This window comes from Eleutherodactylus coqui, chromosome 6 (genome assembly GCF_035609145.1).
Source record: "Eleutherodactylus coqui strain aEleCoq1 chromosome 6, aEleCoq1.hap1, whole genome shotgun sequence".
Lineage (NCBI taxonomy): Eukaryota > Metazoa > Chordata > Amphibia > Anura > Eleutherodactylidae > Eleutherodactylus > Eleutherodactylus coqui.
The window spans coordinates 141,841,382-141,860,953 of NC_089842.1; the positions used below are offsets into that span (position 1 = coordinate 141,841,382).

Sequence of the window (19,572 nt, forward strand, 5' to 3'; positions counted from 1 at the left end):
GTTTAATACATACCAATCCATTACATACTCATTTCGGCATCTTAAGGGGTTAACACTGGAAAGCTTTGAGTCACCCATTTAGAATGCCAATATGCAACGTGGTTTTATCAGTATTTACCTGTATGCTCTTTTATGACCATTGCTAACTGTTTATCCAGAAAGACATAATTATAACAGCTCGGTTTTTACAGGTTACAGACAATGAGGACACAGAGGCCGTAAACCACAATGACACAACTGGGCACAGGTAATTATGTCACTTCTCAGTTATTCCCTCTAGTTAATAAACCCATTAAAGGGGTTGCTTCATCTCCACAACCCTTCTCAGTAGATTGCCCTCACCCTTAGGCCGCTTTCACACAGGTGACAAAATCGCGCGAGCCTGAGCTTTCCAATGGGTTACATAGTAATATAGTATGTTAGGCTGAATGAAGACGATGTCCATCTAGTTTAGCCTGTTTTAACCTCCTGTTGCAAAAAAAAAAAAAACCATGCCAGTGGCATGCTCTATATTGCTGTGATTTGTGGTTTGTTTTTGTTTTTCTCCTTCTTAGCCCATGTTTCCCAATGGAGCCTTCATTTTTGTCGCAACACACGAAATCGTGGTTTTCATCAGATGCAACTTTATCTTTAGAAAATAAGTCCTACCATGAAACTAAGCCCTAGCTGCACTCCAAATTTTTTAAAAAAAGGAATACGTGCCTAAAAGCCTTGGCCTGTGTCCTTCCTCTGCTCTCCGGAGCTCCGCCGAGCGTCCTGCAGTCCGCGGTCGCCTACAGAAGATTATTTCCTGGTTGCAGGTTTCATAAATCCCGCCTCCGGGGAGCAATAGCTCTGATTGTTTCATCCAGTGCTGCATTGATTGGCTAAGCAGCGGCTGAAGAACCAATCAGCAGCCAGTGTGTTGTAGAGGCGGGATTTGTGAATTGGCAGCATTGTTTAGCCAATTCATAAATCCGCGCTTAACGCGCTGAGTGGCTGAGCAGCACTGGATGAACCAATCACAGTCATCACTTCCTGGAGGTCGGATTTATGAATCCCACAACCAGGAAGTGATCTTCTATGGCCGAACGAAGTCTGCAGGGTGCCCGGCAGAGCTCTGGAGAGCAGTGGGAGGACCGGGCATTTTAGGAAAGTATTCACTCTAAAAATATTCCGTCTGACCCCTCCATTTGCATGCTGGACTCAGCTGAGCATGCCTGTGTCCTAAATGGGGACAAAAGAGTAACCTCCAGACAACTCCAGTAGTAACTCAATATTTGTGAACACAGGATCAGACACATTAAAATACAACAGGACCGATCCTCAGGGCTCACATGTGAATGTAAGACGGAGTGCTAAAAGCCCATCGATTTACATTGAGGCCATTCAGACCTGCGTTTTTAACACGCACGTAAAAAACCGCAGCATGTCCTATTTTGGTGTGTAATATGCACTGTTCTAGTCTATGTGCATAACATACAGTGAATATGCATGTTACATGTGGATTGGCTGTGTATAATATATACGCATAATATCTGGTCATATTCACTAGTGTGAGTGAGCCCTAATTCGGCGCACCCCCATGTACATTAGATGGTTGTCCGCAGGATCAGCTAAGGTACGGACATGTCTTGTAACATTTTAGCTCCAGAATCAGTGCTTTCTAAATGTCATATATTCACGATGTTACAATATGGAATTGGTTTTGTGATTGCAGGGTAACGGACAGCCTAAACAGTATTTTGCCATTCAGAGCGGGGACATACTCCTTTCCCAGACACAAGGATGAGTCTGACAAAGATTACAAAAAGGTACATGGAGTTTTTCTTTACAACCGCCCTTTCATAGAGATTGTTGTAAAAAATTGCGTGTAATCCCATTATGACAGAAAATGGAGTGGAGATCAGACATTGGTAGACTCCTCTTAATGCATACTACTGAATGTGATGATGTCATTCACTTTGGACACATCAGTCCTGTGGTCTAAGTAATGTCACGGGCCATCAGAGTCTGAACGTGCCAGAAATTGTCACAATCACATTGTTACTAACATTAGTAGTAGTCTGATCAGGGTTAATGGATTTGCAAGAATTCCCAATCTTAAGAAACCATGGTGTTTATAATATGTTAAGAATGGTTGGAGAGTTCTGGGATCGGAGTAACACTAAATGTAGAAGAGGTTTTCAAAAACATCCAAGGCATTCTTCCCTTAATACAACACTAAACAAAAAATTAAAATTTAATCTCCATTGACCCTCTTATCGTCCCCTTATTGATCCTCATAATTTAGTTAAAAACAAAAAAGGACATAGAAAAGTAGCTTTAACCCCTTGAGTGGCGGGTTTCTCACCACCCTGTCAGACCCACCAGGGCAGGTTTTTTAACTGGTATAATCATTGAATTTCAACTAATTTTGCAGTTGCGTTCCAAGAGCCATAACCTTTTCATTTTTTTCATTGGCACTGCTATATGAGGGCTTGCTTTTTGCGGGACAAGTTGTACTTTTTGATGGCATCATTTTTCGGTTTTATATAATGTATTGCACAACTTGTGTAAAAACATTTGTAGGGAGATTGGGGGGAAAAAAAGAAATTCTGCCATTAATTTTTTGGATTTCATTTTTACGGCGTTCAACATGCAGAATAAATAATGTGATAACATTCTCCGAGTCCCACGATTCCGGTGATACCAAGTTTATACAGGTTTTTTTTTTTTTTTTTATGTTTTGCTATTTTTGTACATTTAAAACATTATTTTTTTCTTAAAGGTTTGCTTTTGTGTCGCCACCTTCCAAGAGACGTATTAATTTTATTTTCCCATTGCCAGAGCCCTAGAAGGCCTTATTTTTTGCAGGATGAACTTTTGTCTTCATTTATCTAATTTTTAGAAACCTGTAAAATTTTGATTGCTTTTTATTCTATTTTTTTCTAGTGGCAAGAGTAACAAAATCTGTAATTCTGGCATGTTTTTTATTTTTATTGTTCACTGCATTCTCTGAGCAGTATAAATAATGTATTAAAGTAATTCTACAGGCCGGTTCGATTATGCCAATACCAAATTGAAAGTTTTTTTTCTTTTTCACAACTTTTTCACAGTTTAAAAAAAAAAAAAGTACCGTATATACCGGCGTATAAGGCGACGGGGCGTATAAGACGACCCAACTGTCACCTTATACGCCGGTATACAGTGGAGAAAAAAAAAAAAATTCATTACTCACCTCCCACGGCGTTCTGTCGCGCTCCGGCAGGATGTCGCTCGCTCCGGCAGGCTGTCGCTCGCTCCTCGTCCCCGGCGCAGCATAGCTTTCTGAATGCGGGGCTTGAAATCCCCGCTTCCAGAAAGCTAATACACACGCCGGCAGCCATGACATCATTGAATGGCTGTGATTGGCTAAAGCACACGTGGCTTCAGCCAATCACACTATTCAATGACATCATTGAATGGGTGTGATTGCTAACACGTGCGCCTTCAGCCAATCACAGCCATTCAATGATGTAATTGAATAGTGTGATTGGCTGAAGCCACGTGTGCTTTAGCCAATCACAGCCATTCAATGCTGTCATGGCTGCCGGCGTGTGTATTAGCTTTCTGGAAGCGGGGATTTCAAGCCCCGCATTCAGAAAGCTATGCTGCGCCGGGGACGAGGAGCGAGCGACATCCTGCCGGAGCGCGACAGAACGCCGGGGGAGGTGAGTAATAAATTTTTTTTTTTTACACTTTTTTTTTTTTGTATTACCGGCGCATAAGACGACCCCCGACTGCAGAGCAGATTTTTCGGGGTTCAAAAGTCGTCTTATACGCCGGTATATACGGTAATAGTTTAAATCACCCTCCTTTTGCCATATCTATAATAAAAAAAAATCTAAATCATAAAAGATATATTTGGTATCGCCGTGTCCGTAAAAGTCCGATCTATCAAAGTAGTGCATTATTTACCCTGCTTGGTGAACGTCGGCCGAAAAAATAAAGAGTGCCACAAATGCACTTTTTCAGTCACCCGGTCTCCTGGACAAAATGTAATAAAAAGCGATCAAAAAGTCATATGTATTCCGAATTAGCACTAACGTAAACTACAGGACATCTCGCCAAAATGAGCCCTCGCTCAAGTATGGAAAAAAAGATATTGCGTGCAGAAGATGGTGTCAGAAAGTAATTTTAACAAAATTAAAAGTACTACAGAAAAAAAAACCTATACAAGTTTGGTATCGTAGTAATCGTACCGACCCATAGAATAAAGTTATTTTGTCATTTTCGTTGCAGTTTGTGCACCGTATAAACAAAATGCACTGAAAGATGGTGGAATGTCTTTTTTTTTTCTTTTTTTCATTTTACTCCACATAGAATTTTGTAAAAGTTTTTCAGTACATTATATGGTACTTTAAATAGCACCTATGAAAAATACAACTCGTCCCACAAAAAACAAGCCCTCATACAGCGACGTTGATAAATAAAGGAGTTATGATTTTTTTCCTCTCCCCGTTTAAAAAAAGAGGCTGTGTCATTAAGGGGTTAAATGTACTAACTTCCTTCTCTGGGTCATTACGACGCAGGGATACCACATGTGTAATTTTTTTCTTTAGTTTTTCACTTTTATTTGTTTAATAATTTTTTAGCTTTTTTTTTTTTTATTTTTTTTTTTATTTTTGTCCCTTTCCGGGGGTCTGTTGGTGACAGCCCTTTACATGGTGCAGTGGCATAGACCGTGGCATGTAAAGAGTTAACACAGCAGAGATCGGAGGTTTTCTCCATTCTCTACTGTGTAGAGCTGGTGCCTGGCTATCCCCTGACAGCCGAGCACCAGCTCTCCCTGCCACAGAGATAATCGGCTGGCTTCTGACAAGCCCATGGTCTCTATGGCAACCTGTAAACAAAGCAGTGCAGGACTTTGAAAATAGAAGTGGGTTGATTGAAAAACAGAAGCAGGAAGATATTGCCGATCTGCCAGCAAAGTCCTGCACTGTTCTGTGTGGGTCTGTGCAGGCAGAGCACAATGCCACAGTTTATGGCATTGTACTCTGCAGCTCCCATAGTGAAACATAGCAGTGAAGCTTGTCCCGGAAAATTTCCGGGCGTGCCACTCAAGGGGTTAAGTGGGGTTTCTGCCCTTCTTCTCCCCCCCCCCCCCCTTTTTTTTTTTCAACTTATTAACTATCCTGTGGACCAGTTGATCGTCTTGCCTACCTTCAGTGCAGTGGGCCAGACGTTGTCATCAGCGGTCAGGAGAAGAAATTGGGAGTGTCAGCTTCGCTCCTATTGATTTCAGTGGGAACACCAAGCTTGCTCTTCCACTTCCTGCTTCTTTCTTGGTCAAGATGTTGCATCCCACTTTCTTCCCTGACTGCTGACAACTGCATCCAGCCTGCTGCACTGACAGCGGACTGGAAGATCAGCTGATGGACGGGGGTCCCAAGTGGCAGACCCCCGTCCATCAACAACTGATGACCTATCCAGAGGATAGGTTATCAGTTTAAAAGAAAAAGTGCAGGCAACCCCTTTAACTTTCCCACTTTTACTTTTTAAACTATGTTGTTGTGTCCAGACACTTATGAATTACTTAACCTGATGTTCGGAATCTGTCCGTTCCACAGTTATATGAAGATTTACTTTCTCAAAACGAGTCACTGAGAGAACAGCTTCAAGAGGCAGAGCTGAAACTAACCCAGTTAAAGTTGGAGCTGGAGCGGGTCACACAGGTATTTGTCAGAACCCCTACCTGCGCCTGTTGGAACCACCGTACTGGCCAAACTCCTAGCCTAATACATTCTGTATTGATAAACATTGGGCCTCATCTAGCAAAACTGTCTAAGGCCTCCCTCACACTGATTTTTTTTCGTACAGCGTTTAGTGCTGCTTTTTCAGCACCGTCCTAAACGCTGTACAACGCTCCAAGCAAATCACCGAGGCAGAAAAAAATCTTTTATATATTTAAATTAATCACCGAAAAAGAACTAACACTTAACTTTTAGTGATTCTTATCACCAACGTATAAACTTAGTCAGACGGACAATTACTAAACATAAAGAACAAGACCATATGTTGGTTTGAATTGGGTTTATGGATGTTACCAGAATGAAGACCGGGGTGAATAGAACTGATGTTTTACTAGGTATTCAGGGTATCTGATCGTACGCCTCCTTGCTAACCCTACTGGATATCTATAGTAACACTGGACTACACCTCAGTTTCGATATGCCAGGGTATCTGGTAGTACTTCTTCCTGTAGATTCTACCAGGAGTACATACCCTGAATGTAGAGCTACTAAATATTTTACTACACAAGACAGCAGGTGTGCTGCTTGTTTTACAAGCAATGTCATAAAGTTTGCAAAGGACAAATTCTACCAGGTGAGCAGAACAGCCAAGTAGGGCCTTCTCCAAGGAAAAGCTGAGAGCTGAGTCTGTTTCTTGTGTTTTTAGAAAATTTTTGTTTTCGGCGAAGTAGAAAACCTGTCGGGAGCTGTTTATTTTTTGTTTGTATTCCTTGCAGCCTTGTGGAAGTCATTTGCTTTAATACTTAGTGTGTGCCTATGCTATTCTGGAAAAACTGCTGTAGTATTTCTAACTCCCGAATCGTATTTCTGCCTAGCTCATTAAAGGGGTTGTCTCGCGGCAGCAAGTGGGGTTATACACTTCTGTATGGCCATATTAATGCACTTTGTAATATACATCGTGCATTAATTATGAGCCATACAGAAGTTATTCACTTACCTGCTCCGTTGCTAGCGTCCCCGTCTCCATGGTTCCGTCTAAATTCGCTGGCGTCTTGCTTTTTTAGACGCGCTTGCGCAGTCCGGTCTTCTGCTCTGAGCACGAGCCGCTTCAGTGTGCTCGCCGCTACAGCTCTTCTGCGCATGCGCAGACGAGCTGTATCTTCTCGGGAGCGCGCTGGAGCGGCCATTCTGCTACCATCCTCTGTTAGAGGAAGGTGCAGAAACTGGAGCCGCCCAGCAGCCCAGCCGAGCCGCCCAGCCCAGCCACCCAGGTAAGTGATGGGTGACGGACTGACGGGGGTGACGCGTGACTGACTGCCGCTGGGGCCCCCGGGGGCTAGCGCCGGTTACCTGCTGCCTGGCGGTGGGTGACTGGTCGGCCGCGTTCAATACCGGGGTCCGGTCGGCGGCTGCGGGGCGTCTGGTTGTCAGGGAGACACAACTGGTAGTGTCTCGGGAGCGCGCACGTTGGGCTACAGCAAGCGAAGGGAAAAGAGCCGGCGGCCATCTTGGGGAAACTTTTTATAAGTTGCTGAAACGCTGGAACTGTAAGTAGAAACCAGCTAGAAAAGTCATTTACAGGGGGGCTTAGTAATGTATGCTTAATTAGGGGGACTGGGCAAAAAAAAAATTTCACTGCTTCCTCGAGACAACCCCTTTATATTTGTCGTTCATACATATGGGAAATTTTATGAAAGCAAAGGGGAGTAGCAGTGAGAAATTGACGCACAGACGATGTGCTGGAGCTGATAGTAAATTATTTGCTGTTCACATCTCCACTGCTTAGTCCTGCTGTACCCTGTCCTACATAGTCTCTGTGTATGTTACAAACAGAGCAGAATTTGCAGTTCTCTGTGTGCAGTTTATAGAACATGGCAGAGTAGTTGTCTCCTCCCACCAGTCCTCAGAGGATTGAGAATCCAGATCTATACCCAACAGAGCGAAAATTGTGCGAAAAATGCAGGCTACAAGCCTTATAATGGCCAGGAGTACTGTAATTGCTCATGTACGTACTGCAGCTTATTCTGAAAAGTTAATCGTTCTTTAATAATGTATCTTTCTTTCTTCCAGCGACAGGAGCGACATGCAGAGAGGCCTGCCCTGCTGGAGCTTGAGCGATTTGTATGTATTTAGTTCACTGTTTTAAATATTTTCAACCATTCGTTGCTCAACAAAGCAAACCACTACTTGGGTGATCAGTGGCAGGCCCAAAAGATTCCGACCCCTGAAGAAATGGCTTGTCCATCGTACGTTCAATAAGATAGCCAAAATAACGGTCCCATTGTGTGTGTGCTACCTTTTTAAAGAGGATGTTCAAGATTTGAGGGGGAAAGTAGCAAAAGCTAAAACAAAACAGTACCTTCCTGCTTTAATAGTCCTGTGGTCCTCTGCTAGGCTGTACAGGGTGCAAGCGATGACATTTGGTATTCTAGGAGAACCCCTTTTCATAGCGATTAAAAATGCTAATGTTTGGCCAAACGTGGTGCCATGAAAAGTAGTTCAAAACACATTTGTGATCGCGGGTATCCCATGTAGAGGGCATTTTGAATTGGTCTGCACAGCTGCCTGTATACAGCCTTGTGATATATGCTATGTGCCGTGGGTGCAAAAGCTGTGCAGCAAAGGATTTACAAAGTTACAGAACTTTTAAATAGAAATGAAATCTTGTTAAGAAAGACTTGCAGAATAACCTTTACTGGGCCGTGTCTCACCATAGGAAAGAAGAGCGTTAGAACGAAAGGCAGCTGAACTTGAAGAGGAGTTAAAGGTAATGGTAACTGGTATTAATATAATATGTCGGACTCGTTAAGAAAGCCTTCAGGATGCATCTTTTATTTATCCTGCACTTTCATCCTCGCATTACAAAAATATGAACTCCCCCCACCCCCGCTGTCCAGGTAGCCGTATAAGGGCTTTATTAAATTTTGTGGGAATATTACATTTTTTTCAGGATGACCTTTTGGCACCTGTAATTCATTAACTAACTCTTATTAATTACATTTATTTATTTAGAAGGGAGAAAAACAGCTATTCCACCATTTTTTATTTTGGCCAGTCCTCTTGTGGTATTAACATTTTAACTTTACGGGTCCTCACATTTATGCCAATATCGGATATATAGGATTCCCTTCTTAAACATTTTTCCTGCAAATGTGTTACATTTTTTTTTCCTTTTTCGTATTTCACATTCATAAAGCCATAACTTTATTTCTCGTCTGTATCATTGCGGGACACAGCTGAAGACTGAGTATAGCTATTGCCGGACACTAAGCAGAAAGTATTGGCTTTCTGCCTGCAGGACGCTTACAGCTAGTAGGAGGAGCTAACCAGTTTTAGCTTGGCATCTGTAGGACTTGGGGAATATAGGGCTGGCAGGGCTCTAGAAAAAAAACCTTAAAAAAAAATTTAACTTTAAAATTTATTATTAATCCATAACACTTTTTTTAAGGAAGTGCTGGGATTTTTTTTCTATTTCCGGATCACTATACATATCTCCAAGGGTCCATTAGAGCTTTCCTGTGCCCTCCTCCAAGCAACTTGAGAGCAACATTTGCAAGATTGGTTGAGCTGACCTTTTTCTGTTTTTTGAACTTTTACCCCACTGAAAAGGGTAAACAGAACGGAGCTAACTGTTTTGTTGCCTGTCCTGACCTCAGAAGAAAAGGAGGCACATCCAAGCTCTAACTTTAATATGACCCACCAGCTATAGTGTCCCCTTCCACCAGAGCACTCACTGCCTACCTTCCTTAAAGGCAGGCTAGCACAAGGGCATATACTACTGGACCTATGCAACCCCGTTTCTTCTCAGCAAACATATCTCCCCACTTTGCAAGGTGGGTATTCTCTCTCCACAACCCCCAGTGTCCACTACAACCCCAATCGCTCTGAGGAGTACAGTGAAGGCAGGGCTACGCCCCTGCCCCAGGCGGGGGGCTCTACCAGCTTAACTGACAACACCTTGAGGCTAGGGGAACCTTCTCTCAAATCCTTTCGCACCTGGCAACAGCCTCTCTTGCCTTCTCCAGGGCTGTGTGAGGCGCCCTTAGTGGCAGACTGCCAGCTATGGGCACAAATTAAGCCCCAGGCTTCAGCCCACTCACTCTGGGCAGGCATGGTCATGCCGGTCTCCTCTATTCCCGATGCTCTGCAGGAGAGGAAGATAGCCCTCCCCTAAACATTCACTGCCCAGCGCGACTTCTTCTTAGGCTCCCATTGGTTCTTACATTCTTCTCAGCAAGGCCCGCCCTCATATGACAACGATCTTTTCAGTGTAAACGAGTGATTTGTTTTTAATGGTTTTCAAGATCTCTGCTATATTTTTTAAGCAGGACCTTTTATTGTCTACCTCCAGGGAATGTCTGTCCTGGTAATACCCCCAAGGACATTGGCAGTGCTATATTAATCAAAGCCTTTGTACATGTAGCTATTCATGGCACATGCAACCTACAGGGCCCCAACTTTAGAATTTCATTAATAAAGATATACAGGGCAAGTTAATGCTAAATAATCTTTTGTTGCCATGTCCAGTGAGTAAAGAAGTCTATTTACTTTTCACTTCAAGAAGGAGTGCCGTGGTTTTCCTGTATGTAGCTTGGTGATGCCTGTGATCACAGAAGGTGAAAACTAATTAAAAGACCAGATCTAATTACTGTACTGTATAGAACTGTATTCCTGTAGCTCCATTACATGACTCGAACACATTTGTATCCACTGTGCATAAACCATGAATGTTCCCACTGAATGACAGCAAGCAGAGATATTGAAAATTTGATTTATACAAATATTCCGTATTACAATACCCCATTAAGACTAGTATGTTTGTCCTGTAAAGAACGAGAACTATAAAGCAGGCCTTAATTTTATGCTTGATCTCCTTTTCAGGTCCTCTCTGATTTGAAGGCAGACAATCAGAGATTGAAGGATGAGAATGCAGCTCTGATACGAGTGATCAGCAAACTGTCCAAGTGAAAGCGCAGGGGATCATCGCTCACAGACTGCACAACCTGACACAGAACCTTCAGCCTGTCTGGGCCAAGAACAGTCCTACAAGTCTGCTTGGCAGAAAACGCTGTCTTCCCGACATTTGGCAGTTGCTGCAGAAAAGGCTGCATTGGGAACAGAAAAGACGTTTTGTTTGACATTGTGCCGCACACACTGGAGCCAGACTTTCAGAGCCAGCTCCCCCGATCTGCGAACGTCAAGGAAAGATCCTAGTTTATTAAATAGTTTTATTCATTTTTTTTAATGTATAATCTATAAATATATACTAGTATGTATAGCCAAGTGATGGCACTGGCATCAAGTGATGTCCATGGACAAGTTCCCTCTCTTGGCTTAACAAATGGCTTCATTCTTTGTCATAACCAAACCTCTGTTTTAACCCATGGGGCAACCACTGAACCTCCCTGCCTGTCTTACTACAACTGTGATAAACCCTTCTATATCCACTCCAGCAATTTTTAACGTGCGAATAGAAGATAACGGATCTATCCACCCAGCAATAACTAAGAGTCATCCTCCGACTGCCCTTATACTATACATGTTTTAATATTATGCACAGTTACCTTTTGTTTGCGGCCGTACATTAGGTAACCCTATCTTTATGTAAAATGACGGTTGTAAACTTTAGGTAACTCCCGCCCCACTATCCCAACTGTGAACACTTGTGCGTATCGATGTATTCTTGAATGTACTTGTATGCAGTACAAGTTTTAGAACTTTAGTTACACTGTGTATGCCTTTATGCTGCATTACCCCAAATTGTATGTTGGATGATTTCAGGATTTCCAGGAGAGGATGTCAGATCACTTGCATCCCATGTTTTATGTTTGAGGTCTTCAGTCAAGGATGTAAAGAGAACCTGTTCACTCCATTGTAATGTCTGTTTTGATAAGTACTCGTATGCCATATGAAAGGTAATTCCAGGACAAATCGCCCAAGGGGTAACACCCAACACTTTTTTTTTAAATCTATTTTTGCTCATTTTGTTCTTTAATAGAATGTATGTATATAAAAATCTCAATTTTCAGACTAGCGGAGTTACAAAAAAAATAAAAAAATACAGGGGGGTCAATTTTCCAGAAGGTCTCAGAACAATTTTTCATAATTCATATCTCTGACACTATTGGTTGTAGGAAGATGTCATTCTCTTCATAATATGCAGGTTTCAAACATCTCCTAACACTGTAATTCCAATAAAAGCTGGAGTTAAATTGGAAAAAAAAATATATATTTTTTGGAACTGAGCCACTCCAAAAAGAGAGAGCACCATTGAAAAATACATAGACGTTTCTTTCTTCAAAATATGGAATAGGAAGACATTCTTTGCGGTTTTTAAGAAAAATTACTGACTTCTTACTGACAAAATAATGCATAATTAGTGATACTGGAAGGTGATAAATATTTTGATTAATTTATTAATTAAAGTAACTAAAAATGCAAACTTGCTCAGCCACACAATCAATACATGCTTAAGCCCAAAAGCAGGTTTTTCACCCACTGTATGATGGTTGTCCCTATTGAGTTGGTCCCCATGAATATTTATCGCAAAAACTACAACGAACGCCTTCCTGACATTTTGTGGTAAGAAAATGCAATGTATGGGGCATATATAAATTTTTTTCAGCTTTCTCTTTCGAGTGGCTCAGTTCAAAAATATATATATTTTTTCCAATTATACTGTAACTTGTATTTGAACCACAGGGTTGGGAAATATATTTTATAAATCTACATCTTTCGACTAGAATGACACTGTGCACATCTCTCTACACCCCATAGTTTACAAGGTCTGAATTATGGTTCTCCGTGGCCTTTGGAAAATTGACGCTCCTGTATTTCTTGACCCAGTGGGTCTGAAAATAGAGATTTTTACGTACATTCTAGCAATGAACAAATGGGCAATAAAAATTGGAGATAGTTGGCTATTACCCCTTGTGTAATTTGCTCTAGAATGACCCTAAAATAATCTTTTCTTAGAATTCTACATTGCGGCTCCTCTGTTATTCCCCTTGTCAGGTGGCTGTGTCCTTACACATTCTCACAACTTCAGCACTGACTGAACTGTGCCCATTTTGTAGGGACCAGAGCATCCACTGGCAAAAGGAATGGTTAATTCTTAGTTGCCAAAATATTCATTCATTTCCAGGAGGAATTATAGAGGGAGCTGTACCATGCTGAGTTCTAAGAAAAGATTTTCCAAGATTGTTGTGCTATGGATATTAGGAGAGCTGACCTAGTGTCTTTAATACTCCAGACAGAGAGCATGATCAGCTTCGAAGGCTTTACTCTACAAACCACTCTGATTGTACGACATTACAAAACTGCATTACTGCCTCCTGAGAGGTAAAATTTGAGTGTAAGAACTTGTGATTGCCCCAACCAGAGTCCATTTAGTCCGTATCTAGGATTGAGCAGATGTAAGACTTCTCGTTAAGTGATTCTGTTAGCCGACGGAATGGTAGAGGCGCAGGAACGGTAAGCAGGCTCCTTGCTATATCCATTCTTTGCTTTGGATACAGTGTATTATGGACTGGATACAAAGTAACAAAGTATGGAATCCCCTTCTTTTAGGCAGCAGGCAGCTAGTTGTCCTGGACCAATCCTAGGCACTTGGGCTGTCTGTGCCTGAGCACCTGATTGTATCTGTTCCACCTGAGCTGTGTTCAGGAATCCATGCGTATTCTTCATGTACTACACAAGCACATCCGTCTAGATGAGCCACACGTGTTTTATGTCCCCACCATCTAGGAGTTCTTAAAAGCTTCAGTATTACATTGACGTGATATAGGTGGCGTTTGCAGTATTTCTGTTGAGTCTGTCTGGGTCTGTTGAGCAGATCTTACCTTGTTGGTTTATGGTATTTCCTGTAATACGGTTTTATATTCCCTTCTACCTAACAGAAAACCCAGCGGGATCCGTCGCTATGCATCCATCTGTACCCGGCAGACCTTGGGAAAGGGAAACGTGTCGCTATCTGTGATCCTGTGTTACATTGTAGCCGAGCTTTATTGGCTGAATAAAGCAGTTGATAGAAACGCGTTGGGTCGTAGCCTCTCCCAGCTGTCCGGTCTTCACAAGTCCTTTTATTACAGACTACTTGCCTGAATACGGCTTACCATGGCACTTAGAAACTAATGCTCCACAGGTTCCTGATATTACCAGGACTAGGAGCCAGATTATAGAACTGCCAATGTAAAGCCGGCGCACTGACTAGTATCTCGTGCGTTCGTATAATTACATGTCATCTGCTTTTATGTAAATTAATCTGAACTCCTGTATTTTGACCCATTTTCTGATTTGCTATGGTACATTTACCCACTATTTGCAAGAGTTCTCCTTTTGCTGTCAGTGAACGGAACCAGTTTGGCTTAGATCCGTAAGATGCAAACCAGTACATGCTTAATACTGCTCACAGTTGGGAGGTGGATACATTTGGCTGCAGTTTAGACAAACCTATGAGCGCCACACAGCCAAGGGCATGTTCACATGGCAGAATCGGGTGCAGAATTTTCCATGGCCTTTAAAACCGTAGTAGAATTTTTAATTTTTTTTGAACTTGCATGTTTTGCCCTGGCAATGGGCAACATCCACATGAGGCGTTTCTAATGCTATTACGTGCGGAAGCGCTTGAAGAAGTGACATGCCACTACGTCACACGGGAACACATTGGAAAATCTGCATTGACGAGGTTAAATTGCTGCAGAATAGCCACAGAATTCTGCCTCTATTTTACAGGTGAAATCTATGCTGAAAATTCTTCTGCGTGAACATACCCCAACGGCTCCAGACTAAGGGGTTTTGCCAACGCTGATCTATTAAAGGAGATGGGCACAGAAGAGAGATGTGTGCTTGTGTTGTCGCTGAGGATCACCCAGGTTGCATACAATTGGGGCAAATACTATTAAACTTTTTAAAGAAACAAGTTTCACTCACTGACAGCAAACAGAGGTCTTGAAAAAATTGTAATGAATTAAAGTGCATTAAGAAGTTATACTAATTTTTATATAATTAGGCTGTATTTCCCTGTAACTGGGAACCCAACCTTAGGCTGTCCATGTATATGAGTTACCTTGGCAGCTAGAGTCGCACATTGTATGCACTGGTAACACTCCATCACTTGTATGTCCTTGGAAAAAACATTACAGACAGTCTTTTGTACCAAGTAAAGGGCCTTTTACGTGGCAAATTTTTTACCTGTTATCAAGAGCTGATCGACAATATCACGTCGATCACTGCTGGTTACGGCCGATTACATGCAGCAAATCTCCAGTATGAGGGTGATCTTAAAGGGGGTTTCCGAGTTATGATCTATTGATGGCAATGGTGGGATGAGTCATATTTAAAAAAAAAAAAAACACACCAGTACTCGCCTCCCTGCTGCTGTGCACTCATGCCGCCACTACCGGCTTCCAGTGCTTTGTTTATTGGTCTGCAGTGGTCACATGGGTGGTTTACCCACATGACTGCTGCAGCTAATAGGAGGCCCGACAGGGATTTAATTAATGTCCCATAAACCTGCCAGGGCTTCTACATTAGAAGACCAAGTGACAGGCTTATGGGATGTCCCAGGCCAGAAGAACTGGTGACATCACCTGACGGGGCATTGGAGCACCGAACCGGCGTCATGGCGAGTATATTGATTCTATATAGTTTGGGGCATAGTGGGCCTAAAACTATATATATATATATATATATATATAATATAAAATAAACTCTGCCAACCTCTTTACTATGATTTGGTCCCCATGCAGTCTACATTAGTCAGTAGCAGGTTTCATGTTTTAGGCGGGGTATATGCTGTTTAAAGAGCGAGTTTTTTCTGTTGCATAAACAATGCAGCAGTCAACAAATAAGCATTTGTTTGCAAATTGTGGACGCATTTACAAAGGCTGATGATCAAACTAGTGTTCCTACCAAATCATCGTCCCATGTGAAAGGCCCTTTAGGCTCTGTTCACCTATGGATTAAAGCGACCCTCTGGCCTGAACAATCACAGATGGCCGCACCACTTCTCTATCTCATGCATTCAGAGGGTCACTTTAAGTACTTTAAAGGGGGTTTCCAGGCAGAGACTGCCAACCTACACCGAGGGCTGAGTGGAAGCCGCTGCGCCGACCCATGTTTAGTGGCTGGCGCTCATTATTTCTAAATGCAGCTCTCATTGAAATCAAAGAGAGCCATGCATGCAATAACCGCAGCTCCCATTGATTTCAATGACAGCTGTGCCTGCAATTATGAGCGCCGGCGACTACACATGGGTCAGAACAGTGGCTTTTGCTACGACCCCTGGTGTATTTTGGCGGGGCACCGTCTGGCAAACTCCTATTAAGTATTTTTTTTTCTTCCAACGGGGACCCATTTCTTTTGAAGTCCCATAATAGTGCAGCATCCACAAGATGAAGAAAGAAAACTGAAAAGTGACCAACCTATTATAGGCTAATTGGATAAGGGGTCACAATTGCTCAACCTAATCTTGTGATGCCAGTGTGAACCGCCCTTTTTTCTTTCTCAGAAATGAGTGCATCCTGAACTGTCCGGTAGTTGCGCACATCCTTTATAGACGTAACGTTCATTTGGCCATGCGTGTGAATCACATGAAGAGGATGTGATCACTTCTTCAGGAAGCCTTATTTATAGGAGGCTTTAAGGCCCTTTTACACGGTCCAATGATCACGAACAGAGCCGAGATCAGCCGATGGACTAGCAAACACTCGTTCGCCAGCTGATCTCATCTCTTGTGAAGCCAGACAAATCCATTATGATGCTAAAAAGCGATGAATGTGAATGTGAGGCCGATCGTTCCTTCCCCTACAAGTCTGACTCGACCTGTGGAAAAGGCCAGGTCTAGGAGCGCCCGCGTGAAAGCAGTGGTCTGTTGCAAAATGGCCAGCGACAGTCGGGGCATTTTACAAGTTGCAGACCCCTAGGCTAAAGTTTTCCGAAACCTATAAAGTGGCCAGATATTGGGCTAATGGATTATGATGGATGTCAACAAACTCATTGGCGACTTGTATATCAGTGGTTTTTAAATCTGTGTATAAATACCCCGCTAACCCGCTTTATCCTCCGTCATTCTCGATTTTATTTAAGACTTTGTGAAGTGAAGCACTGTGTTCTTGCTACCTCTTCGGCCTCATATCCTGAAACTTTCCGCTCCCTATCGTCCATCAGTGACTACTGTTCTGGAGAACTTTTAGGATTGGGTCGCTCAGTGGTGTCTGTAGGTAACGTACTGCTTGTTGTAACTCCCACCTCTGAACTAAGGCAGCAGGGAAGGCTTTAGTTAGGCATGGCAAGCATTAATGGGTAGACATCAGTAGCGGTTATATGTATATGCTCAATGTATCTAAACACAAGGGCTAAATTAGCGAAGCAAGAAATAAGCAGATGTAGTAGATACAAGGCTATTTGCTTCAATTAGGCCTCACGTGAAGTCGCCCAAGTAATAACAATGAATGTGGTCTATGGCTTTACTGCATGCTGAATCTAGATCTGCTACTCCATTCTACACAGATAGTCCCATTTGAAGGCTCAGGTTTACCCAATCCTTCCCTGGATGCTGCCACCGCATGCTGCCACCTGCTGCTCTTACACACCCCTTCTGAGTATTACTGCCAACTCTGCCTTCTCTATGCCAAGATATAACCCACAAAGTTGGTCACTGCTTCTAATCTATCTTCTGGTTTTAAACTGTGCCATGACAGTTCAATGACTAAACAAAACAGGCAAAAAAAAAAATCAACTAGATATCTTGTTTTTGTATATAAAGAAAATTATTTTCTATACATAGTGTTGAAATGTGCAATATGCATGAGTTTGTTTTTTTCACAGAAATATATATAATGTATTTGTTACAACAGATACAGCTGCAATCTCCTATCCCTCAGGTTCTACACGCGTGTGCAGTACATTCAGCTAATGCATTGCATGCACTTGTCGCACTGAAAGGGGATGAAGCACATGAAAAGAATTAAAAACTATATATGGTAACGTGTCTTCCTTTTGTCTTTCATTGTATTCGGCTCCAAAACTGCAAAAACAGATATTTTTTGCAATGGTTACAACTTTTTTTTTTTTTTTTTAGTATTGACAGAGATAATCCTTTAATTTTGTATGGGGGGGGGGGGAGGAGGCACACTCTTATTACGGCTTCATTTTGTTCAGAGCTGTAATAGTGTTGCCATAGAGGTGTAAGTGGCCACAAGTGTAGCTTCATATGTCTCCAATTCCATAAAGAGGCATATAGTTTTGGGGGGTTTTTTCTGCAAAAACGGTGCATGCTGCATTGGGTCCCCTGGGGCATAAATCACGATTCACTGTTTGGCTTCATACTTGCCGTGTGCATGAGCACTTTTTGTAATAGTGTTTTTGAATGGAGTGGGTTAACTTCTTTAGCATTAGCAATATATACTACTCAATATAAGCTGAAGTAAATGAGAAAACGCAATAGTAAAGCGATCTATGTTGGTCGGTGGCCACGCCCCCTCATGACAAGCCCAGCCCAGTTTCCCCAAAGTGTGGAGGACCGTGCAGAAGGATGAAAAGTTGCAAAATTTTTGCATTATGTGGCCTTTGTGCCAAATTTTGCCACTTTTCTACTCCAATTTTCAGGAGAAAAGCCCTGGAAATGCCCCCCAAAGTGCTTACAGATCTTTAGGACTTGGTAGTTTTCTAAGTTTTTCCATTGCTTTAAAAATAACAACTCCAAAAGAACCAAGTGGAAATTTAACACGGATTCCAGCAAAAGATGTTCGTTCCCAGTCAGCTTTGTGTAAAATTTGGTGCAAGGTTGGTCACAGAAAATTAGCCCGGCACCGCACTCTTATAAAAGCTGTCTACAAGGAAATATTTGTTCCTCATAGCAACCAATCACAGCACAGCTTTCATTTTACTTCAGGAGTATAAGAAATGAAAGCTGCACTGTGATTGGTTGCCATGGGCAACGAAGATCTATTCTTTTAGAATGCTTTCATGAGAGTGTGGTGCTGGGCTACTATTCCGTGTCCAACCCTGTATAAACATAATGTGAAGATTATATAAGGTAAACCAAGGAAGACGGCAAAGCGTCACGGTAAAATAAAAAAGCAGTATGTCTTGAAAATGGCAAATTTACAACAAAACAAACAAAAATGGGCTGTAAAAAAATCTGATTAAACAGGGTGTAGTCAAAAAGACCGATCCTGCTCTATATCTCAAAACTGGTGTATATATTGAAATACCAGTAATGTACTTGTATAGGAAGGCATGGATGGTGTGCCTTTACAATGGTATAGTCCATGGGCCCCTGGGGGCCTCGGAACATAGATTTCAATTTTGTATTGTGGCCCTGTAAGAGATGGAGAGTAACATCAAATTACAAAGTTGGAGTAACGTGAAGTAGATATCTGTTTTTCGTGTCTCTCGAAGTCCTGCCAGACGAATGTTATTCCTGAAGTAAGGAAAGCATACTGGAAGTGGCCTCTGCCAGGACAGAGCTTTAATTGTCCTTATTAGTAAACGCCCATTTACACAGAGCGATAATCGTTGCATCTAAATGCGCGACCATTGTGCACTGTGAGCTGATCGTTAATTCAGTTCAACCTAAAAATCGGCCTTCACTCTTATCAGCAGTTCTCCACAGGGAGTGCTGATAGCATTGTTTTCCGTGGTGAACAAAGGAACTGAATGCAGATAAGAGCCAGCGGGCTAATAACTACATTCAGGGAAGGCTTCATTTGCACACTTAATTGCTCTTAACTAGCGGAGTAGCTACTTAAAAGTTTATGCAAAATGATCGCTCAAAGCTGTCACTCACTGTGGTTTGAGCGATCATCGCACCGTGTAAATGGGCCTTTGCAAATAGAAATTGGGGCCCAAATTTGACACTCTTAGCAACTATATT

General features: G+C 42.2%; 1 protein-coding gene across 4 annotated transcripts in view; it reads left to right on the plus strand.

Moving 5' to 3' along the window:
• The window catches only part of PPP1R12C (protein phosphatase 1 regulatory subunit 12C), a 90,265-nt gene extending 72,584 nt beyond the window's left edge, over positions 1 to 17,681 (plus strand). For all 4 annotated transcript variants that reach the window (XM_066607757.1, XM_066607758.1, XM_066607759.1 and 1 more), the window contains 6 exons: positions 192 to 247; positions 1,700 to 1,793; positions 5,571 to 5,675; positions 7,764 to 7,814; positions 8,410 to 8,460; positions 10,575 to 17,681. In XM_066607757.1, the coding sequence (XP_066463854.1) occupies positions 192 to 247; positions 1,700 to 1,793; positions 5,571 to 5,675; positions 7,764 to 7,814; positions 8,410 to 8,460; positions 10,575 to 10,661 (444 nt within the window). In that variant the 3' untranslated portion in view covers positions 10,662 to 17,681. The remainder of the gene's footprint in view (positions 1 to 191; positions 248 to 1,699; positions 1,794 to 5,570; positions 5,676 to 7,763; positions 7,815 to 8,409; positions 8,461 to 10,574) is intronic.
• Positions 17,682 to 19,572: the final 1,891 nt, after the last annotated feature.